This window comes from Micrasema longulum, unplaced genomic scaffold (genome assembly GCF_059751315.1).
Source record: "Micrasema longulum isolate JH-2025_06_02 unplaced genomic scaffold, ASM5975131v1 h1tg000133l, whole genome shotgun sequence".
Lineage (NCBI taxonomy): Eukaryota > Metazoa > Arthropoda > Insecta > Trichoptera > Brachycentridae > Micrasema > Micrasema longulum.
Window position 1 is genome coordinate 1171165 of NW_028277339.1, and position 26097 is coordinate 1197261.

General features: G+C 30.4%; 2 protein-coding genes across 2 annotated transcripts; both read left to right on the plus strand.

The window, feature by feature from the left end:
- The first annotated feature begins 302 nt into the window (after positions 1 to 302).
- Positions 303 to 17205, plus strand: LOC148284288 (solute carrier family 25 member 35-like). The gene is made up of 5 exons (XM_088242107.1): positions 303 to 556; positions 3830 to 4083; positions 5090 to 5416; positions 7681 to 7823; positions 9664 to 17205. The coding sequence occupies exons 2-5, from the start codon at positions 3845 to 3847 to the stop codon at positions 9867 to 9869; spliced, it is 915 nt and encodes a 304-aa protein (XP_088098233.1). The 5' UTR covers positions 303 to 556; positions 3830 to 3844; the 3' UTR covers positions 9870 to 17205.
- LOC148284289 (solute carrier family 25 member 35-like) lies at positions 419 to 25652 on the plus strand. Its single transcript, XM_088242117.1, has 5 exons — positions 419 to 556; positions 18704 to 18953; positions 19878 to 20128; positions 23504 to 23722; positions 25260 to 25652. The coding sequence occupies exons 2-5, from the start codon at positions 18715 to 18717 to the stop codon at positions 25457 to 25459; spliced, it is 909 nt and encodes a 302-aa protein (XP_088098243.1). The 5' UTR covers positions 419 to 556; positions 18704 to 18714; the 3' UTR covers positions 25460 to 25652.
- The last annotated feature ends 445 nt before the right edge of the window (positions 25653 to 26097 follow it).

Consider the following 26097-nt stretch of genomic DNA (forward strand, 5'->3'; position numbering starts at 1 on the left):
GCAATTTTGCAATGCAGCATTAGGACATTTTATATAAAATTGTTTTGTGTATAGGCAAAAAATATCAGTACGACGGTACAGTGGAAAAGGGTCTTATTTTATCTTCTTCCATTATTTGATACTGTTAAATTTGTTATTTGAGGCCTCTTCCGAAAACATTACTTAGAAATATTGCCTTTCGATTTTTTGTTGCATAGGTACTTCAATAAGTAACCATAGATAAATTATTTTTCCAGGTAGTACATAGTACCTACCAATAAATATGAACGTTTACATACATTAAAATGTACAAATAAGAAATAATACAGAAAAATCATATGACAATTATAGGTTATGTATATTTTGTATTTATTTTACAATATTATCATTTCAATGTCATCTATTAATGTTTAAGATATTTATACAGTATTGTGTCATTAACAGTTAGACAATCTGTCACAGACATAATGTATTGTAAAGGTGTAGCTTTTGCCGAAGAAAATTGCTCAAAAAATATTACTATTCAAAAATCATTTTGTTTTGGTGCGAGTCTTGGTTTTTTCCAGTTATAGTAAAGGTACGTATTACAATTTTTCCTTTTATAAACATTTATTTATTTATTGTATTATTTACCCCAATCACAATTCCCCATCTTTGTTAAAGTATTAAAGTGTTATTAATTATTATACTTCTTTTGATTTCCAAATTACTTGACATACCCTTGAATATTGAATATTATATAATATACTTATATCTTCCTGAAGCATGCATTATGTCAATCTGGCCACTTCTGATACCCATGACCAAACCAAGCTTCTGAATATACCTATACTTACTCTTTTTTGAAATTCTATCAGATGGCCAAAAATATGTTGTTAAAACACTTTTTACAATTTATCTAATAAGATTTAATCAACAACAGTAATACGCGCCTAAATAAGCCTGGAGATTTGGAAATTTGTCATTCAACCAATTGAAAATGCAATTCATCTAATTTGTTGTCAATCGAAATTCACATGCTTATTTTCAAATTTACAGCTGGTTAAGTATATTGTATTATTATAATTTGTTTCTGACAAAAATTTTGCTGTATTTAAAAATTGTTAGTACTCAATACAAAGTGCCTAGAAACATACTTAACATTTGTCACTGATACATGACGATTGTCAAAATTCAAGCATATCTGGTACTAACTGGCACAATTTATTGCCGACAAGTGTTTCGATGATATTTGACAGCTATAAAATATTGAGCGTAGAACTCGTGTCACCTGATGATTGTCGAACTGCGACTAATGTCCTTTAGAAATATATTTTTTTTATTTATTTAACTTTTTGTGCATAATGTTAATTGTACATTGGCGGGCTTATTGCCAAATGACAATTTATTCCAACTAACCAATAAAATAAAAGTTTAATTTGTATAATTCAAGTTACAAAACATATTCAATAGAAAATAATAAAAAAAAAGTTAAATATATATAAATATAGAAATAATTGTATTTGTATATAAATTATTTCAAATCAATACCATTACTCCATGGGAAAAAAGAGGAAACAGGAAAGAAGGAGATATTAAGGAAGAGAAAGGAGATGTTTCTCCAGACGTGATTTAAACAGAGATCCTGTAGTAACAACTTTGATGGTGGATGGGAGATGATTCCACAGTCGAGCCGCATGGACACTATATGAGTTAGAGTTAGAGTTAGTTATTTTGAATCTGTTTTTCGTATTTTCTTTGTATTCTTCTTTTGCTTTTGAAGTTTGCTCCTACCAGGACAGTAGATAAGAAAGGTATTTGTTTAGCACAATAGCTTTCTTACCTGTTTGTTTGTACTATATTATAATTATTTGTAATGGTGATGTGGTTAAAGCGTGTAAGAATTAAAAAGTATTGGTGAGCTGATTTTGGGAATTCCCGCATGAGATTTTCATTTGTATTATTTTATTAACCATTTTTAAAGATGCCTAGTAACTTTCCGATCAACAAAGAAAAAGTTTTTGTGGTCTCAAAACCTTTAAACAACTGTGTTAAAATATAAGCACTTCTAACCTATAGAAACGGTTCAGTAACATGATGTCCTAACGGAAAAATACAACTTAATTAAAAAATATTTTCTGCATTCAAATACATATCCGAGGATTGAGATTGTTTAAATTTGTTGCAACAGAGAGGGAACATTTTTATAAAGGGAGTATGGAAGTCTAGGAATTTACAGGATTTTTTATTTTCTTTTATTTAAGAAACATACAGTACGTACATAGTTTATATTTTACACAGTTATATTAAGTAGTTATATTTAAGGTTAATAATTAAATTACAAAAAAGAGAAGGAAAAAAAACATAAATAAAAGTTGTTTAAAAAATAAAATTAAAGTAAAAAAAGTTAAGAATTATAACAAAGAATGAAAAACATGCTCAGATGTAAAAATAAAATAAAATAATAATAACATTTTTAAAAAGGAAAAACATAAATATACTCATACATGTTTTAAGGGATTCAAAGAAACAATGAGAAGAATCTTTAAAGAATCTTTAAATAAGACAATACATTTAAGTCAATTTAAAAACATCTTCAAAATTAATGACACATTATAGTAAGAGCAGCAATATATTGATTTTATATACATATACAATATAAGTAATTAAAAGTAGTAAAGTAAACAGTTATTGGCTGGTTTAATCACTTAGGCCATGCAAACCAGTCAATGGCAGGTCATAAGCCCTGTAAATGCCTAGACTTCCATATTCCCTTCTCAAAAATGTTTTGCCTCTCTGTTGCAACAAATTTAGATCTAAATAACTCCCTAGGACATTTGGACAAACTCAAAACATTGTTCCATCAACTAACTGTTATAAGAAGTATAAAAATTGATAAATTGTTTTCGGGCATTGCCTAGTAGGTGAATTGATTCAGTCGGATGAATCTTACCAGCATCATAAAGGTTTCAGTCCATTTTTTTTTTTCAGTTCAGTGCCGAAATTACAGCGTTTATTGGCAAAAAATTAAAGTGCGTACTTTCAATACAAAATAAGTATTTGACATGTAAAAATTGCAATAAAGTAATAAGTAATAATAATAATAAATAATAATAATAATAATTACTTCACAAAAGTCAACAGACGGTAGACTTGAGGAAATGTGGATGTTTAAACATAGGCAGAATGATGAATGTTACACAGTGTGTTAACTGGCCACTTAAACAAGCCAATGACAGGTCATAAGCCCTGTAAATGCCTAGATTTCCATACTTCTCAAAAATGTTTTCTCTCTGTTGCAACAAATTTAGATAGAATCAAGTCCCTAGAGAGATCCAGCCTGTCTGCAAACATTTGGACATACTCAAAACATTATTATTGAGATTACAATATTTTGAGTTTGTCTCAAAATATTGTAATCTCAATAATAATGTTTTCAGTATGTGCAAATGTTTGTAGACAAAATACTGGATTTCACCCCTAGGGAGTCATTGATTAACAAATTACAACAGGTATGGAGAATATTTAAAAAAGGGGAATATGGAAGTCTAGGCATTTACGGGGCTTATGACCTGTCATTGGCTGGTTTAAGTGGCCACTTTACACACTGTGTAACATGCCCTGTAAATACCTAGACTTCCATATTCCCTTCTCTAAAATGTTCTCCATCCCTGTTGTAATTTGTTAATTTATTATCGAGATTGTTTTTTCTGTGAGATAATTTTCATTTCTCAGATATAAAATATATATATACCGCTTAGTGTTATTAAGTCAATGCATAATTTATTTTATCAATTTAACAAACTGTTTTTAACTATAACATTTTTTTCAAATCTTTCTCTGATAATATCAATTTTTTTTGGTATATTAGGCCGTAACCTGGGAAATGGACTACTTGATAGGGGGGCTAGCTGGTGTCGGTGCGGGATTCTTTAGTAATCCTTTCGACGTGATAAGAACTAGAATGCAATTGCAGGGAGAGTTAAAGGCTCGTGGAAAGCACGCTATACATTATAGAAATGTGGTACACGCAGCGTACACTATAGTTAAAACTGACGGAATCACCTCACTTCAGAAAGGTCTTGTGCCCGCATTATGGTTTCAGCTTGTTGTTAATGGAACAAGGTAAGTTTTACATATTTCTCATTGTTTTAACAATAATAATTCGTATTACCTTATATTAGTCACAGCCCTGAGTTTCCTATACTAAAACTTTTAAATTAACCACATAAAATGTTTAATAGGTGTTAGTGCAAATTTTTTATGCAAATATCGCTTAAAAACTATGTGCCCAAATGAATTATGTTATAAAATGTTAAGAATATTTTTTTAATTAAAAAAAAAAGCCTTTTTTAAATAAATATTTGCGTTCTTACGATTTACCCAAATATGGTAGAATTACGTTTATTCGAACTTCAGTCATCCGGATTGCCAAATATCCGGATCGTTGTCAGGAAGTTAAAAATTAAAGATGATATAAAAACGAATAAAATGTTATAAACAAGCTTTTTCATCGAAGCAAATAACTTTGCTGGACATGTTTAATTAAGTTTTTAATGTTATTCCAATTTACTGTTTTACGAATAAGTATTTATATTTTGAGACCATTTTTTTTTATTTGTAAATAACTGTGTTAGAAAATGGGAAACAAGTTGCAGTAAGCGGGGTTCGAACCTCGGACCTCCTGATCTGGAGTCCATTATACTACCCACGGGACCACTAACTATTGCATTGATTTTTATGCATAATTACTTTTTTGTAATTGATTGCATTGTGATCTATGATAGATTACTTTTTCTGAACATGTAAATGTTTTGACAGTTTTAAACACTAGATTTTACTAACTGTCTATCCTGTTCAGCACTCTACTCTGTAGGTATACATATATGTTTTGGTAATGATATAAAAAAATGTGTAAATCTTTATAAATGAATAGTAAAGTATTAGTGTGAAATTTTCATTTCATAATAATTGGAATAGGTCTTTATATTGCATACATTGTCTTAATCGTATATTATAATATGGAGTTATTTTACTTTAATCTATTCCAAAATACTCTTGGTTATATACTAATCTAAGGTAATCACGATTCTAAAAATTGTAACCATTACTCGGTATTTTATTTTTTCAGACTCGGCATTTATCAAACAGCGGATAATTATAAATTAATAAGAAATGAAAATGGCAGTACTGATGTATTGAGCAGTTTATTTTTTGGAGCCCTATCTGGCGCTTGTGGAGCAGCTATTGGAAGCCCGTTCATGTTAGTTAAGACTCAGCTCATGTCATATTCAGATGTTAGTATTGCAGTTGGCCACCAACATGGTCATCCTGGAAGTTATAGGGCCTTCAAGAATATATACGACAAACATGGATTAAAAGGGTTATGGCGAGGTTCAACTTCAACGATGATTAGAAATTCCATTGGATCTCCATCACAAATTGTGACTTTTAGCAGGTAATAAAATTCTTCAAATTTTTCATGGGAAACATTTCTATAAGCTGATTTCTGAAAGTATATACAGTCGAACTTAGTTAGTTATTTTTTTTGGGTTAACTAATGAGTTGATATAATGCTATTTTAATGATTTTAAGTATATTATTTTTAGTGTCCCATCCTTCGTGAGTGTGATTTTTGTCAATTATGATTTCTGAAAAACAAAGGGTAATTAAAATAGCATTATATCAACTCATTAGTTAATACGAAAAAAATGTTAATGATCCTCAAGATAAAAATAATTTAATTTAATTTACTTTCATATAATTTTGAATTCTCTATCCTTACCTCTGTTTTGTATAAATACATTGAACTCCTTACTAAAGATACCAGTCTCGAAGATGTCGTGAAAGCGATGAAATCGGTCACTGGATATTCCAAATTTGTGGATTAAAGTATCACTCGTCTTTAATTTCTATAAAAAATTACAATGAACTTCCATCAAGAATTTTCACTTACAAAATTAAATGTTTTTTGTGAAAAATACGAATGTTTATTTATCCGAATTTGAATTTTAAAAACTGGTATGTTTGTAAGCATTTATTATAATTTTCAATAGTGACAATATGCAATGGCGATTGGATTTAACAAACTTTTCTCTGGTATAACGAGCAAATTCAGTCGGTCCCGTCTTCCTCCTATTAATTAAGTTCGACTGTATAATCCAAATATACCGAATGAGTTCAGTTTGTATATTCCCAATAATTATAATAGAGCGAGATCTCATGCACTGTTCTACGTACCCAGAAGCCGTACAAATGCAAGTCAGAATTCACCCATTAATAGGGCAATTCGCTTGCTAAACACCCCTTCTGCGAATAATATGGATGTATTTTTCTGTATATATCGGCAGTTTAGCAGCTATCTGTTTTCTATTAATTAAATTCTAACTTATATTTATAGTCTGCATTATGTGATGAGTTAAACAACTCATAAAGTAAGGCAGACTACAATTGTCAAAGAAATAAATAAAAAATATTATAAAACTATAAACATTAAGACTTTTATAGGAGAATCAAATAATTGTTGACGAATTTGACTTAGGGTGAGAGAATTTCTAGTGTGTCAGATTTTGTTTGCGAGCATTTGAATTTCATCACCTGTAAAGTTATTACGAATAGCTAATTTCACTTTTCAGCATTCTAAAAGCCTCTGTATACTTTTCAATTTATGGCAACTAAAGGAATATGTTATTATCTGCAGCTTTTGAGTTGATTCAAATAATTTCAATACTTTTTTTAAATAGGATAAAGTTTTCACTGGTACTCTTTGTTAAGTTTTATTTTTTATTTTTACAATAACATGGCGGCACTGTATCATAAATAATGAAGAAGTTCAGTGATTTGTTAAAAAAAAAAAAATTGTCAATAGACTATCAAACTAAGCCAAAAAAAGGCTATTTTTAAACATTGTATTATAAGCGCTATGATTTTTTGAGGTTTAGTAATTACTTCTGTGACGTCACAAGTTTTAGTCGGAGAGTTCTGCCGATCGATGAGTTGGTTTTCCTCTGAAACTCCGCCGTGCAATTAAATGCTCTAATTTTTACCACATGTAAAAAAATATCTTTTAAATCCAATTTCCCTTAGGACTGTACTTCTTCATTATAAATGAAATTATTGCCATTTTAGCAATGATATACACATTTATTAATCGTAAGCGGAATCTAGCAGTGAAAATGTTTGAATTTTAAAAAATTTTAAGATAAATATAAATAATTACAGTTTTTGTATTTGGGTTTTAAATAATTCATCATCATCATCATTCCTTTTCTGCACCTAATGGTGCTAGGGCACTTCTTTGGTACACCAACTGCAGCTTATCATGTTCATTTTTGTTAAATGAAGGTAAGATTATCAGTCTTATGCTTCGGGTGCTAGTCCAGGGACTATGAAATATTCTAGTGTAAAAACATATTGTCAATAAATATTTCATGTAAACCATGTCGGGAATTGAATACCTATTGCATGGTAGGCAAACGCGCTGACCACTGTTTTTCGTTCTTAACCACGAGGCAGACATACTTAATTTTGTAATTTCTTTCTAATCAAATAATTCTAACTCAAAAGGAGTTCTAAATGCTTTGTAATGACTATTTTTAGTAAACCCATATTCTTTTTTCAATGATAAAGTATTAAATAAATATAGTGTTGAAAAATATTTGTTCCCATCTTAATTATTATGTATAAAAGGTTTATTGGTCTAATAATTATGTTTTTTAACAGATCCAAAGAATACTTGAAGGAAAACGGTTGGTTTTCCGAATCCCCTTTGATTTTGGTATTTACTGCCAGTTTGCTAGGTGGTTTTGTCAAAGCGATTGTCATGACTCCCTTGGACGTTATAGTCACAAGACTTTATAATCAAGGTTAAACGATATAACTTTGTCATGCTTGCATCATCATTATTGGTTTTATTTTGTTATTTTGTTATTTCGCCTTATTAATATAGAATAGAATATACGTAATATTTTATTTCTTAATACTGTGCTTGATTGTTGGTGGTGAATTGTTTGCTGCTTCTTTTTTAGTAAAGTTAATACGCATACATCATATTATCGACATATTAATACACATTGACGCACCCTATAGAGTAAAATATATAAAATAATATTGACATGAAAACGTACCCATAGTTACCGAGTTTGTAAATTTATACCACGGCTAGATTCGGGGAGACTGTATATACTACAAAAACTGGGAGAATATCTATTTTTGGTATGTAAAAATGTTTGTAGTTCCGAACCACATTCGTTTTTGATGGGTCCCAATCAGATTCTTTTCTTAATTTCTACCCATACATTTATTTTTACTGGATGTTTCGGAATGCTAAAATAATATTAACTCATATTTTCAAAACCATATTCCTACAAGTGCACCCCGGTTAGAAAGAAGAGCTCTGTTTTAGTGTCGCTAGGCGTAGTTTGACATTTAAAATAAATCATTTTTATATTTGGATATTAATTATTTAAAGCTTTGTAAATCAAGTTACACCATTATTTTTTACACATTTTCACGACACATGCATGCATTTTGGTTTCGATTCTAAACGTCAAGCTCATGTCACACCTGGCTGGCGGGCAAAGAATGACTAAATACGCGTTGGGCATCACTGAGCATTTGGGCATCAGTTAAGTGTCATGTGTATTAATCAATGCGTGTCTTTGTGTATTAATAGGTTGATGCATCAATTTAATTATCCTAATAATTTACTTTGTATCCTGATAATTTAAGTTGGTTAAAATTTTGCATTTCTTCATTAAACTGAATGAGGATGTAATAATTATATAATTATTTATTTCTTAGACTCAGATCTCAAAATCTAAACTATTATTTTATTAAAATGAAAGTGCTTGCCCCTTTCCTGAAACTGCTCATGAACACTCGCGTTCAGTTTTGCATGTTCACTATAATTTTTTTTTTAAATCAATCCAGCAAATATGTAATATTCCTTTACAATCAAACCCGCGGGAAAAAAACATAGAAACTTTAAAAGTTTTCATTGTACCCCTCACTTCAGTATTGTCAATTTGTGATCAATCAAATACACATGGTCAGCACATTCGCCTTGTTCTAGTTTCCCCGCATGACAGTGAAGGAATACAGTGTTAGTTCCAAATTGATATTTAATATTAATTCTTAAAAAAGCAGAATGTTTATAAGCAAAGATGTGAATTTTAGGAATATAATGTATGCCACTAAAAGTGAAGCCATTTTGCATAGGGTTTAATAATATTAGTTATGTTAATTGTAAGTGGATCCATTCGATGGTAGATAGTGTGAAATTTAGACAATGTTTCAGGATTTTATAAAAAAACTTTAGAAATTGGAAGATCAGTTTAGAACAAAACCCATGTCAAAGCACATTCGTAATCCTCTTGAATGTAGTGTGATGATGATGTTTTAGTATGGAATTTTTCACTTATAATATTTTGATAATTGAGCTTGTAATCTTAACACATGTTTTTTTAAATTTGTGGTCCTAATATGTAATTTAACACTCTTCGTGTTGAGATTTTTTAGTGCAACCAAAACTGTATACCCGCGCACTTTACCCGGCAGCGATATTTAAATGTGTTGAAATATTTATATAATCATTCTTTTAACTGTTGTGTATGTTTTTTTAACTTAACAATTTTGGGTACACACCTGAATTTTGACTTTACTGAAATTCCATTAAATAAAATGTTTTTCTGATTCAATTTTCAGGCGTTGATGCAAAAGGGGAAGGTCTGGTGTACAAAGGCTTAGTGGATTGTGGTTGGAAAATTGTCAACACTGAAGGCCCACTGGCGTTCTATAAAGGTTTCGGCCCTTCTTTTTTTCGCCAAGGACCACATTCTGTACTCCTATTAGTATTTTGGGATGCTCTTAAAGATCTGCATAATTATTTTAGTAAATCAAATGAACAATAATTTTAACAAGATATAGGTATGCTTGTTATCGGGTTAATGCCAAAATCATAAATATACATGTCGGCCTGTTTTGAGTGAAGAAAGTTAAACACAGTAGGTATACAACAAATATAAAATTGTAGAATAAAATCAGTTAGTTTTTACCATATGGAACTGGTTTAAAAACAAATTTAATAGATACATTACTTCGAACCTAAAAATGATGTTTTTTGCAGATTTGCAATGACATTGACCCCGTGTTATATTAGTGTTTAATTTCCTAAGATATGTACTATTTATGTATTTAACTTCACATATTTATTTGTTGGGTTTATTTATGCCTTGTATTTATAGCATGTACTACATTGGATTTAATCCTCATTTTCTCTTTGCAAACTCACCCTTTAAATTTTGAATGCTGATCTGTAGATTGCAAAAGGTTGTCTATTTTGTCATAGTTTTTAATATATTGATTTAATATGTTATTTTGTTAAAATTTTTGATATGTTCTTTGTAACAAAAAAAATATGTACTTAAAAAAATTTCTTCCATTCCTTTTCATGTGTAAAAAAAATGATACTTAAATAAAAACAAGTCACTCTTTATTTCCTAGAGTTGATTAACACAACTCTGCTGTATTTGTAAAACTTAACATTCAGTTTTTTTTAATATGTCGCCATGTTCAGCCAAAATGAAATACCTGAGATATTTCATGTTTTGGTAAAGAATAACTATTGATTATAGTGCTTTTCTTTTATTGTGTTTTTTTATAAGTTTTTTTTTTAACATTGATTAACTTTTTTACCAATATAGAAATATCACATTTTACAAATATGGATAAAAATATATGAAATGGATTTAGAAAAATGAATTGTATTTTCAAAATCAATATGGATTTTGTTGAGAAATGTTTTCATACATAACTTTAAAATATGAATTGTTAAAAAATATGTCCCTACAAAAACGCGACATGTTTGGCCTTGGTAATTGTGATGACAAGATTCGTGACAATTTCAATTTAAACGGTCACAAACAATGTTCAAAATTTACACTAATCGCGACGTATTAGAGGCGTGGCCAATGCAATAGACCACTTTCGCCAGAATTAAAAATTATGATTTGAAAAATATTTTTTATGCTATAAAAGTATTTCATAGACCCTTATTAATTTTAAAAGTTTTTTAAAACGTGATATTTCCCTATAGTAATAAAGTTGATTCAAACATCATTATATCAAAAATATTTTTTTAGTTTTTACCTGTTCAATAATCTTATTGTTCTTAAATATATGAACACAATTATGTAATTAATATGTTTCTTAAACATATTAAAAATTATGTTTTTTTTTATCCAAATTATTTTATGAATATATTATTTTACAAATTGAATATTTTACATTGTTTTAGAGACCAAAGAAATGTTATTTTTAGGTTAGTTCAATTTATTTTGATTTGAGGAGCATTATGCCTAATGTCAGAGAGAAAAAATATATTAATGGTTTTGACTATAATTAATCTCTTCAATGATGCTGTTCAAGCTTGTTTCAAAGAAAAATAATTTCCAAATAAAACAGAAGGGTTTTTTTTTAATGCCAAAGTTTTAATATGGTCCTATCTTAATATACAACATAGTACCTCTCGAGTCAAGAAACACAATAATTTTCTATGCTAATGATAATATTCTCATTAGCATAAAAAATTTAAAATAGATGTCTTTATTTTGTGCATTTTCTAGTCAGATAACAAATCTGTGCTTTGCGTCTAAAAGGGCCGATGTCATAAATCGCAACATTACAGGAGAGTAAGTGTAGAGCTATTTTGTGACGTAATAATAAACTGCTTGAAACTATTATCAATAAAAAAAAACACTACAAAGTATGTATGTGTACATAAAATGGCTAAAGAAATAGAAAATAATTGTCATTTACCCTCTACAAAATGTTGGCATGAAAAAAAAATTATATGAAATTCGCCCTTTTAGACCCCAAGCCACAGAAATATAAGTAGAATAAATAATAATTAATAAATCATAATAAGATGGTCTATAGACAATAAAGCATGAATGAATAACTAAAATACTTACAAGATCAGTTTTTTTTTAGTATTTACCTTCATGCACAGTTAATTGTATTGATATAATATCCTCATTATATTAACTCATAACGCTAATTAAATAATGTCAAATATAAGTATACTGATGTGAAAACAGTATGATACAATTATTTTGTTAAAAATAAATATTTGCATTCTTATGATTTTCCCGAATATTCAAATTTTGGGGGCCATTTTCAACAAGTTGTAAATAACTCACTATCAGAAATACCCGGTAATGATATTATGTTTCTCGTAAATATGTACAAAATTTAGTGCAAGTTTTCTTAATCCGATAGAAAAATACGTTTTAGATAAAATTGCAGTGCACAACAAAAAAAATAATGAAAACAACATCAATAAAAACAATATATTTATTAGCATCTCTGACAAACGTTATTTTAATGTTTTTTTCTAAATTAGAGTTATGTACTTAATTGAAATGTTTTTTTGTTATTTTAAAGTTACATATGCTGGAAAAGGACAGAATAGACATTTAATTTATTTTTTAAAGCACATATCGACGCTGGAAAGGCTATTTACTTTAAGCGACATCGCAGTTTTAATAATGACATCTAATTACATTAAACGACACGGGACTTGTAAAATATTTTCAATAAATAGGCGAACACACATTAAAATATAATTTAACCCATCTATAGACGATGTTCTGAATGGAGGTATAATTTATGAGATATATTTACAAAAAAAAATTAAATGGCTCCTGTAAAGTTTGCAAAATGTCGCTTAAAGTAAATAGCCTTTCCAGTGTCAATGTATCCTGTCTATAAACCTATCCCCAGGATTGAGACTGCAAAGAAGAAGAAATACTAGAAAATAATTGATTGAGAGCACCGTAGTTATAGCTTTCTTCTTAAGGTAACACTTTAAACACACTACTGCAGTACTGAAATATAACGTTTGTGACCAATCATAAAACAAGCCACTTAGAATTTGTTGTTGCCAATTGAAGAGTGATTTTTCAAAGAGTCCTAAGTCAAAGTTTATGAATTTCAAAGTAAGAATGCCATTGTAATCACAATTAAAAGCATGTAATCACAATTTTCTTGTCACTAAATCCTTTAATGTTTAAATAAAGGCTTTAAAATTTTACATGTTACCTCAAAGTGCTCTCAAAAATCCTTATTTTAATAAGAATGTTGATGATGGCAAAATACCAAAGTGCATTAAAGTGATCTGATTGCATGACTCGAGTTTAAAAACAGTTTGACATGTTATGTAAAAGAATCACTTGATCTGATAAAAACGGACAAAACACAAATAACTATTTTTCTCTGAATGATCTTTTTTGACCTGGGCCATTTTTGAGAAATCACTCTTCGATTGTAGTTCTGATTTTTATAAATGTTTTTTTTTTCTCTTTTGACTTACACATGTAATTTTAATAATATTTATTTCTTGAATGGGAATAAGTTCTATGTGACTCACATATTTGCCAAAAAAATATTTAAATTTCTATCAACTTAATGCAAAACAAAAGTCCAATAAAACAATATGTTATCTAACCTATGTTTATATCAGATGAATCTTTAGGACTTTGTACTTCCGAAAAATTATTTTCTTGGAAAAACTGACCAGTTAAAAGTTTTTATCAAACACATAATCTTAAGGATAAATTGAACTGATATTATGTATGGATATGAATATAGAAAATGAGTCGGACCATAATAGTATTACTTTAGTTACTTAAATTATTTTTATATCATCACCAAACTTAGGAAGACTTGAATGAATAATGCTATAGTAAATGAGAACGGTGGCCTATCAGTAAGGTAACCTGGGGTGCAATTCTGAATTTTCAAGCGGGGGTAGTACGTGGTTAATTTGTGGATTCTTTTTTGTGCATACAACTACTTTGCTTCGTATATTTTTATTTTGAATCTTGAAATAGGGCACACATAAACATATTCTTTTGTGTGCTCTAATAATAACAATGTTCATATATTTCATTAATAAGTTATTTAACACATATTTCTTAACTTAAATTCTGTTTGAATTTCGACTTTTTTTTTTTCTTAAATGTTTTTTCCCATTTCATAATATTTTTTACTGCATTATATAAAATTTCATTTTGTGACTTTGCCATTTTTCTAAATGGGAGTCTGACTTTTATCTTATTATTATTATTGGTATTCTGCCGTCATAAGAAAGAAGGGCGCATCTATCATTTTTTTCAAAAATGAGTTTAATACATATTCGGAATCAGGAAAAAAATACGCATCTATTGGTACTTAAATTATCTTCCTAAAATAACCACAACCCTATTATTTTCACTAATAAATGAGACTTCTGACTGCAAAAAGTCTTGAAGATTACTAAATATAAAAAGCTGTTCTGACTTATAAAATTATAAAAGACTAATGAAATTTTCTACTCGTATTCAATTAAATTTAAGATCTGCTAGTAATTTCGAAGTTGATTGATTATTAGGTGGCGTTACTAGTTTGAAAAGGAGTAAATAACGTCAATTTTATTGAGTTGAGTAGAATCTATTAATAATGTTTGGATAATTTATATAGCGCCATTTTTGTGAAAATCACCTATTGGCACATTAATACTAAGAAAAAAAGACATTTACTTGATTACTAAATAAAAACGGCATTTCTAGCCAGAAACGTCTTTTCATTGCAGTAAAACATATTTTCTAGTATTTTTTTTACTAAAAAGAAAATGAAACTGTTAATTTTTAAATACATTATGTAAAATTTATGTACATATTCCGAGAGGGCAAACCATAATAATACATACGGTTGCATAATAATATTTTTATTTTTTGTAGTATTTATCACACAGCGAATTTTTCAATTTCTGAGTTACAAAATATTTATTTTCTCAGTTTTTTGTATTACGTAGAAACGCCCTTCTTTATTATGACAGCAGTATTGTGATCATCCTCATGTTGGCTTTAATAATTTTTTTTTACGAAATTCTGATTTTTTAAAAATTAATAATATTACACACTAGGCATTTAATAGTAAAATATTATTTGCTTATATGTCAGTACTTTTAATTCATTGAACATCAAATTTATGCTTGTATATGTTTTTTCTTTCTTTTCTAAATGATTCTTAAAGCTTTGTTTTGTAATATGGTTAGTTTGTTTAAATTTTCTTGGTATGGAAAAAAATAACATGCTGCCACAGTAGTTGATGCATGGTTCAATAATTGTGATAATTTTTCATGAATTCTTATCAACAAATCTTCTAATTCGTCCCAATTTTTTTTTTCAATCTTTTTCGTTACTATCTTAGTATTTTGATGAAATGTAAGTTCCATCGTTACATCCAAATATTTCGTTTTGTTAATTTCATTAAGTTTTTCATTATCTACTACAGTTGACAGTGTTACTTCTATTCAAATTTATTTCAACAGAGAGGGAAAACATTTTTGAGAAGGGAATATGGAAGTCTAGGCATTTACAGGGCTTATGACCTCTCATTGGCTGGTTTAAGTGGCCACTTTACACACTGTGTAACATTCACCATTCTGCCCGTGTTTGAACATCCACATTTCCTCAACTCTTCCATCTGTTGACTTTTGTGAAGTAAAAGAGCTGAAACCTTTATCATGTGGGTGAGATTCATTCGGCTGAACTAAATCACCTGCTAGGTAACGCCTGAAAACAATTTTCCAATTTTTATATTTCTTCTTTTACCAGGTAGTAATTCAACAATGTTTGAGTATTTCCAAATGCTTGCAAACTGGCCGGGTCGTAAGCCCTGTAAATGCCTAGACTTCCATATTCCTTTCTCAAAAATGTTTTCCCTCTCTGTTGAAATAAATTTAAATATGAACAACTCCCTAGGGAGAAAATCCAGTTACTTCTATTCTTTTGTTTCCTATATTCATATATTTTGTTTTGTTTATGATTGAATTTTTCCATTATTGTTTCATAATTTTCTCCCGATATAAAATATATTAATATTAAGGCATCGTCTGCAAAGAGTCTTATTTTAGACTATGTAAATGTCCTTACAATATCATTAATGTATATAATAAATAGAACTGGTCCGAGAACAGATCCTTGTGGTCACACTGATGATTAAAAGTAAAATGTTTTATAAAAACAGTTTTATAATAGGGAAATATCAGTTTTTTTTTTTACATTTTCAAAATAATAAAGGTCTATGAAATACTGTCCAGTAAAAAAAAAAATTTTTTTGCTAATTATAGGAGCATAAAAAATATTTTTAAATTTGTAATTTTGAATTCCCGCAAAAATGGTCATTCCATTGGCCACGCCCCTAATACGTCAGGATTCATGTTTATTTGTTCCTGCCTCCTGCCCATTAAAATTTATTTAGAACATTGTCACGAATCTTGATGTCACAACTGTCAAGGCCAAAGTTGCGTTTTTCTAGCGATATATTTTTTTTAAGTTCTTTTTTAAATTTATGCATTAAAACATTTCTCCACAATATCCATATTGATTTTGAAAATACAATTAATTATTTTAAATCCATTTCATATATTATTATCGGTATTTTAAAAATTTAAACATTATAAAACTGTTTAAATAACGGAAAAATACGGTTTGGTCAATTTAACCTAATCGAGTGTTTTGTGTAATGCTTAAGGTCGCAAGAATGTTCTAGATAAAAATCTTCATGTTTGGTTTTACACTTTTGTATTTATTTGAAGTTTAATCATGAGTGTCGCCATATATGAAGCAAAGTGTAGTTACATGCAAAAAAAATCTACAAATTTCTTTCTTCTCAACCCCTCGCAAGAAGATTTAGAATAGCATCCCTGAAAGCCACTCTAGTATGCAGAGACAAAACTTATGGTGAGGAAAGTACATTCTAATTTCAAATGCAGAGAATAACCCGAAGGTGAAGACAATAGAATGTACTCTCCTCACCTTAAGGTTTGTCTCTGCATACGGGTATAAATATATCTATATTTAGACAAACTTACTAAATGAGAATGAATTATTTCTATAAAGTAAGCTCAAATTTAAATCATAACTTAATTGTGCCTTTGAGTTGAATTTTTCGCCTATGAAAGTTTTTAATTGATTTATGAACTACATACTTACAAATTTACATGTAATGTATCGCAATAGTTTGATTTCTGTTAATTTTTTTAAATTGTGATATTTTCTATACACCAATACCACATTTTGTACTTTAAACATTGAGTAGATATTATGTAACTATAAATTTATTATTGATCATGTGTATATTAGAAATTTTATTGTTTTTAAATTGCTGTATTCTTTAAATAAAAAAAAATTTGCTCAAATATTTTTGTTTTCTTCATTTATTGTAGTATTATTTTATTCCTTTTTTAAAAATAAACACAACATATAGAAGAATTAAGAAGTGTTTTTTAAAAATATAAGCAGAATGTTGAATTTTACACCGTGTGTACGTTATTCACTTAAACAAAACAATGGTGGATCATAAGTCCTATAAATGCTTAGCCTTCCATTTTCCTACCTTAGAGGTTCTCCATCTTTGTTGAAATATCTGTATATCTAAATAAACTGCTTAAAGGTTTAAATGACTTGTCTGTGATGTTTATGAAAAACTTCAAACATTTTCATAAATTGTCATAATTTTCCACTGCTACTTGTGATTTGTAGCATCTCTAATTGAATCGTGATTATTCATAATTTATTCATTATTTCCCCTTCACACCCAGTGGTGCATAGGGCACTGCATTGGTAGACCAATAATTCAGCATATTTCAAACATCTGTTGCGTGATGGTAAAGTGACCAGTCTTACACTTGAGGGATAGTGAAATATTGCCGTACATCACCTTTAAAATAAGTATTTTTAGTTAACCCCGCCAGAAATCATACCACCAGCATGGTTGGTGAACTCACCAATCATTACACTATGAGTCGGATTTATCTCCACACATTTTTCTTTTTCGGGATCTTTGTAGCCATAGAGTCAAAAATGCCCGCCCAGGGCTTTAGTTCTATTTCTCACACTAAACTGTATTCTTCATCTGTCTGGACACGGAAATTATTATTGAATAAACTTAGTTTCTCTTTCGTTTACTAGGGCTGTGATTTTTAAAAATATTCCTATATGTGACTTAGTACCCGATTCAAGCCAGGTTTTTTCATAATTTTGACACACTGATTTAAAAAGATTACCCCATCACTGACCTAGGTGTTACTTTTGGTACAAAGCTTATTTATAAACGCCCTTGGGGTGTTTATATTGTGGTTTACACAAATAGTATAGATCATGGATGATAATCCATCACCCCGTATGTAATATCACCGCCATTTGGCGGTAAATATATTCAAACATTGCTTATTAAACCAAAACAAAAAAGCATGATATATAGTTATTGTAAATTTAGATTTGTAAAAAAAAAACATCATTTTACCGAACACACATAAAAAAAAAACATAATAATTTATTTTCTAAGGTGGTCAAATTTGAGTTGCGCAGTGATGGATTGCCGTCGACAATATATAAATGACAATAAAGTTAGGAACTTAATATAAAATCAAGTAAACTTAGGGTCTTTATGTAAAGTATTTTTTTATGTGTCCGAGCGGATTAAAAATAGAGTTCTGCGTGTGATATATTACACATCAGAATCCTGGATGGGTGCATTCGACTCTTTGGTTGCTCTCAGGTAAAAATCCTAAATAAGGTAATCGGGTGGAGATAAGTCCACTTCATAGTGTACTAGTTAGCACTACACTAAATACATAAATAAGGTTGGTAAATAAATCAATTGATTAATTACAAATGAGGCAAATGTTGTGTTTTAGATTAGAGCGCAATGGATTTTGCTGTCGGGGGTGTAGCCGCGATGTGCGCTTGTGTTTTCACCAACCCTTTGGAAGTAGTGAAGACCAGAATGCAGTTGCAGGGAGAACTAGAGGCGCGGGGACAGTACACAGTCCACTATCGGAACGTGCCTCATGCTGTATGGGCCATTGCACGCTCGGACGGAGTGTTGGCCCTCCAGAAGGGGCTTGCGCCAGCGCTGTGGTTTCAACTGTTCCTTAACGGCTTTCGGTAAATACAAATTTTATATTAGCAGTACTGCATATTTTTTCTTCAGCACTTTCAGTGCTGCAGAACACTGTTTATTCATTTTATTTAGTAACATACTTTTTGTAACTCTAATGGGTCTTAATAGTCTAGAGACTTTTTGTTGGGACACAATTTTTTTAAAACAGGTTTGTTTTACAGAAATATATTAAATAAACCCTGTCACATCCGAAAGCACGATTATTAGTATGGGCAAGAAGACATATTAGCATATTTAAAAAAATATTTAGAACAAAGAAAAATGTAAAAATTAAATATTAAAAAAAAACAAATGGTTGCTTACTTCTGCAGGGGAGAAGTGAGGGGAGCGCGGCGCAGTATCAGACTCCCCCCTTCCCCCTCCTCGTTTTACCCCTGCAGAAGTAAGCAACCATTTGCTTTTTATTATATTTTATTTTTTTAAATTTTATTAGTTCCTAAAAAATATTTTAATGTGCCAATATGTCTTCTTGCTCATACTGATCATCGTGGTTTCGGATGTGACAGGGTTTAAAGTACACCCTGTATAATAATGATAATTGTGTCAAACATGAACGACTAATTTCATAAAGTCATTTTACTAATTCTCGTTTTTATTTTTATTCATGTTTTCTTCGGTGGAATAAAGTTAAAGTCTACTCAATACAATTTCAAGATATATTTATTCATTTAGGATAATTTATATAGAGCCATTTTTGTGAAAATCCACCTCAAGGGCGCTGTACAATAAACATCCCAACACACAGTCTTGCAGTTACATATCAATATTTGATAAAACCTCGCATATAACATAATTTAACATAATTTGTGCCATTTAACTTCTGCCCTTTTCAAAAAAAAATTTCTTTGTCGAACTTTTTTTTCCCTAATATTGACAGACAATTTTGAATTTTTGTGTTTGTTTCATAGATTGGGTTGTTACCAAATAGCGGACAATTGTGGGCTAATAAGGAATTCCTCTGAGGAGACTATGGTCTTGCCTAGTCTGTTTTTTGGGGCCTTGGGAGGTAGCCTGGGGGCTGCATCAGGAAGCCCGTTTTATTTGATAAAGACACAAATGCAAGCTCAAGGGGCCTCTGAGATAGCTGTCGGTTACCAACATAAGCATGCCGGTATGGTGGATGCTTTAGTTAAAATATTTCGAAGCGACGGAATCAAAGGTGGGTAGAGCATGAAATAGGTTATTTTTGATTCTGGAAAGTATTATGTAACTAAACAAGACAAATTTATAATGTTTTGAGTACGTCCAAATGTTTGTAGCCAGGCTGGATTTTACTTCCTAGGGATCTATTAAGATTATTTTTTTTACAACAGAGAGTAAAATCATTTTTGAGAAGGGAATATGGATGTTTAGGCCCCAGGGAGTGAAATCCAGTCTGTCTATAAACATTTAGACATACTCAAAACATCGTAAATTAAACTAACAACCGGCATAAGAAGTATAAAAATTGAAAAGGTCACATCAATAAAGTTTTCAGCTCATTTGCTTCACAAAAGTCAACCCATGGAAGAGTTGAGGAAATGTGGATGTTTGAACAGGCAGAATGGTGAATGTTACACAGTGTGTAAAGTGGCCACTTAAACCAGGTCGTGAGTCCTGTAATGCCTAGACTTCGATATTACCTTCTCATAAATGTTTTCCTTCTCTGTTACAATACATTTAATTGAAATAATATTTCACTTATATATATATGTAAACACAAACATAAATGTCCAATGACTCAGACTACAAACCGTTTGCAGGACTAACACTTTGGAATTAAATTAGAATTGCAACAATATAGGGGGGTTGTGACTTTTTACACTACTACCTCCTGTTGTAGAAATGTCATTCATCCACTTCATTTATTTATTTATTGACTTGTTGTTTATTTTGTAGTGCTATTGTAATTTTAATAATAAAATAAAACACTGATTTAAAATAATTTATTTTAAACAACTGTTTCGCCTTGTTAGGGCATTTTCAAACGAATCTGAAGATTAAATGAACTGAAGGTCCTTATATAGTTATATAATTCTAGGTAAATTAGTCCACTTCATTCATAAAACAAATCTGGAAAACAGTATTTTAGTATGCACTTTTTTGTAAAAATTTTCTCCATCTGATTTACTGTACAGATAATAATTGCAAAATGGACACCGAACAATCTTAATGACGGAAAACATCTTCAGAATATATATAATCCTTGCGATACTGCTTGGTTTATTCAAAAAACATTTCAAATAATGTCCTAAACATTGGTTAAAAAAATCAATCGTGATAAATTGATAATATTAGATTTAAGATAACTGTTCAAAAATGAACACCAACACCTTTCTTTGGGCCATTTTTCCATTACACTTTCAAGGTGAACTGCTAAATATGACGAGGCCTGTGAATTATGACTTTTTATCGATTCCTTCCTCATACAAATAAAATACGAACACATCTGTTAACTTCGGCTGACCTCGAAATGAGTCGAAATACTAAACTTGCCGTATAACATATTCGTATGTGTAGGGCGAGTAGGACATTCACGTATCACTAACGTTTTTGTTTTTGCGGGTATACTTTCTTGTACCTGGACGTGCAGGATACGGCTTGTTGCGTTCGGGCGATAATATCGTGGACATATCACATACGTATGTATAGGTAGGGCGTAGACGTGGGTAAGCCCTTGTCACCGAGAGGATACGTATCACTTAATCTGCATCACTAAAGTGACCGAATTTTTTAAGTATATCTCTGCATCTTTCGCATCTTCGTATCATTTATGTCTTTATATATTTTGTGTCTTTCATGAACTAGAGATAGTTCGTTTTGTTCTTTTCTTTGCTTGAGCCAAATGCGTACAAGCGGTGAATAAAACAAATAATTCTAAACCTTTGGCCGGTTTGTCCGCATGATTTTCTTTATAGATTTTATAAAATTGTTCTTTAGATATTATAATATCACAAACCTGTAGAAAACAGATTAATAATTTTATTTACAAAAAAAACATTAATACCATAAGGCATTTTTTATGGCACAAATTAACACAGAAATTATGTTTCTTGCAAGGTTTATTTATTTTTACAATTAATGTTTTGTTTATTTAAGTTATAAATATTTTAAACCCCCTTAGCTTTCTTTTAAGGTAGATTTTTATATTTATAACATGTGCAGTTATACAATATATTAGAAAATAAGCAAATGCAAATGTAAATAATTTTTTTTTAAACAATAATCGGCCTCTACCACAAAATAGATAACTGACCTAAAAAGTTATTCCACAATTAGGTTTTTTTTTTTTTACATTGTTTCATTTGTAATTATTTTTTAATGTTATATTTTCCTATTGGATTGTTATTCTGTAATTGTTATATTTTAATCACTATTTATTTTAAGCTACTTTATATTTTTTATGTTAATTACACGGGCACAGCCTAAAAAGCCATATAGGTTAGTGAATATGAATGTTTTTATGATGAATCAATAAATAAATTAATTAATACAAGTGTTTCTTTAAATATTGATATTGAACAGAAAAATATAAAATATCTAATAAACTCGAGCGAACAAACGAACCTCTTGTTCACATTTGAGGGCATTAATGAAATATGAATACCTAATGTTTACATCTCAACGTAAATAATAATTCAAAAAATAACATTTTTATCCTGACATAATTAGTGTCAATTAAATTCCAAGTGCCATTTCTGTACCGGCCGGCAGCACCGACACGGCGCGCGGGCGATAAAGAAAAAAAACAAAGGAGCCAGTATATGCATTTAGATACCTAATATAGATACAGAGCGTATATGTCGGTACCTAATCTACCTACTAACTACAGAGATAAGGACACAATCTCGTTCAATGAATGAACTAAATGAGCTAGAGATCCAAAAGACAGGAAGATATAAAAGATATGAAGATCCATTTAGTTCGGCGCTCTTTTCGTTCGCGAACTAACTGACTGAGATGAGAGAAACATTGAACTAGTCAATGTTTCCAACCTTGTCAGTATGACTGGGTCATTCGCGAACTACACACCTCTAGTAGGGCAGTTAAAATAGTTATAATAATAATGTAATAGTAAGTGATGAGGTAAATTAACTGGAAACTATGGTAAAAGAACTATACAAAGCCTCTAGAAAGATTGTTAGGGAAATAAATATTAACAAAACCAAGATTTTGAGTCCAAGACCTAGCAACTTTTTTACTGTAAATAAAACTATTAGTGCTGTTGAAGAGTACATTTACCTTGGGCACAAAATCAAATTGGGAAAACTAAATCAAACTGCAGAATTGCCTAGACGAATCGGGTTAAGTTGGGCTGCTTTTGGAAAGCTGAAACACGTTTTCAGAAATATAGGAAATCCCAAACAATCTGAAGGCCTGTGTTCTGTCAACTCTTGTGTTCTGCCGGTGACCACATACGGGTTTGAAACCATGTCACTCACTGCCAGAAGTGTCCACAAAATTAAGTGCACTCAGCGGTAGATGCACCGTCCATAAAAAATAATAGATGCGTTAAATGTAATTTATAAATAATGTTCATTTTTGTTTATTACAGGCTTGTATAGGGGTGTATCTTCATCGATTCCCCGAGCGGCCATTGGATCAGCAACCCAAATGGCGTCATTCACACGATGTAAAGAATATTTATTAGAACGCGATATTTTCCCTAATTCTCCTCTGTTAACAACCTTTGTCGCAGCTAACTTGGGTGGAATTGTCATGACATTCTTCATGACTCCTTTTGATGTAGTGGCTACAAGATTGTATAACCAAGGTAAGAATTTCTAACCAATTTATACAATTTACAAATAACTCACTATAATAATAGATAAAAACTTCTTATCATTGTCAAACAGACTGGTCAATTAACAATGTTGGTTGCAATGAAACCCAGTTGTTAATCAAAAAATTTCTTCACATTTAAATCAACAGTGAAAGCACTACCTCCACCTGAATCCCCTTAAGAAACCGAGTGCCTTCCTAACGGTTTTCTCATATTTCGAACATTTATTTTTGGTAAAAATTCAATTTTCTATTTCACAAACCACGATTTTCATTGAATTTTACTCTACTGTTTTCATTGTCCCTTTCACTGTGAGTTAGGGATTTTGTATGAAAGGCGTATGTCGGGTCTTTTCATTCTTACTCATGACTATATTGCAATTGAACACTGTTAGCAAAAACTACCGTATAATAAAAAAAATCAACAGTTGAAATAATCAAAGAAACATGTATATTCAAACATGTGCAGAATGGTGAATGTTACCAGTTAACCAGTCAATGTCAGGTCATAAGCCCTGTAAAAGCCTAGACTTCCATATTCACTTTTCATAGGTGTACTACATCTCTTTTGTAATGTATATCAATTTTGGTAACTTCTCAGTGGTCTAAATCCAGAATTTGTATATAAACATTTTGACATGTTGATATTTTTTATGAATTAAAAATTAAATAAGTACATATATTTTGATTGTTTAAAGATGCCAGATAGAGAATGAAACTGATGAATGGCAAATAAACAAGTCGAGCTAATCATAGTCTGGATCCCGGCACATCTTGGTAATTGAGGTAATGAGATGGTAGATGAACTGGCAAAAGCGGCACCAATAGATGGCTCTCATCCTCTCGACTATTGTGTGTGTATTTCTGACATGTCCCCTCAAATTCAGAACGAGGCAAAAAGTGGATGGATTGCAAAGTGGGAATTGACTTCCAAATGTAAAGGAGTATTCTATAAAAGTATTCAAGAGAGAATTCCAAACTCCTTGGTTCCATTCAACAAACCCGTCTAAGAGGATCTCTCACATTAGTTGGTTACAAATTGGTCTCTGTTACACAAAAGCCATCTATGTATTTAAAATTAATGTTGTGGGGAGTCCACGGTGTGAATGTGGTCTGGACGACAGGACCACATATTCTTTTGTTGTTTAATAAGAGATAAATATAGCATGTACTTCTCTTTAAAAAAGTATTCTTCCCTATTGACATATCACCACTTCTCAAAATCTTTGGTCCTGAAATAATCCACCATGTTAGAAATTTTCTCTCAGAAAATGAAGTAAATTCTTAGGTTTCCAGATATGTAGATAAATATTCGTAATGCTATGCATATTTCATTTTACCCTTGGCAGAAATCATTCTTTTTAGGATGAATTGCCTAAAAAAAACAAGCCATTTATCAGGTTTTTCTTATCTTTATTCAATTTAAATTTAATTAAATTAAGAATTGTTATTGTCAATTAATTTCTGTCATAAATTACTTTTATTTTTTGGAAAGAATTTCTTGTTTTCAATTAAATTTTTCTTTTAAGGCACAGACGCAAAAGGAAAAGGCCTTCTTTACACAGGTGTTGCGGATTGTTTCATCAAGATGGCCAGGACGGAAGGACTCTTGGGATTCTATAAAGGAATCGGTCCCTCATACCTGCGACTCGGACCTCACACAGTTCTAGTTCTCGTGTTTTGGGATCAACTAAAAATCCTCCGTAGATTATTTCAATCACAAGAGTGACCAATAACCAAATATGTAAATTGTTTAATATATTATAAATAAACAAATTTTATTAACCTAAATCTAAACTCCAATTATAAGTTGTTATTTTAATAATAAAAGTACACTTTATGCTAGTTAAACATATAGCTGTGATAGACATATGTGTTCTTAAGACTTTAACTGCAATAAAATTTATTTATTAATAAATCAATCTTGAAAATTTTATTTATTTATAAAAAAAATAACTACTCTGATGTACCTCTCAATTTCTACCATACAGATTTTGCTTTCTCTACATAATTATTTTGATAAAATCTGTGTCCTGGCAGACTAAGAATACACTTCTGTGTGTGAAATATAACCGGGATCCTAGACAAGTCCTTTCAACTCGATGGCTACTCTCAGGTAAAAATCCTGAATAAGGAAATTGAGTGGAGGTAAGGCCACCTTATAGTGTAATGGCTGGCGCATTCGCTTACCATGCTTCAGGTTCCGATGGATTCCTGGAATAATCGCTATGAAATAATTAATGATAGTACAGGTGGTTCAGCATTGCAATATTTCATGTTCCTGGATTGGCAGCTGGAGTGTAAGGCTGATCATCTTACCTTCATGTGACAGATGATAGATATACGCTGCATATAGTGTAGGTACCA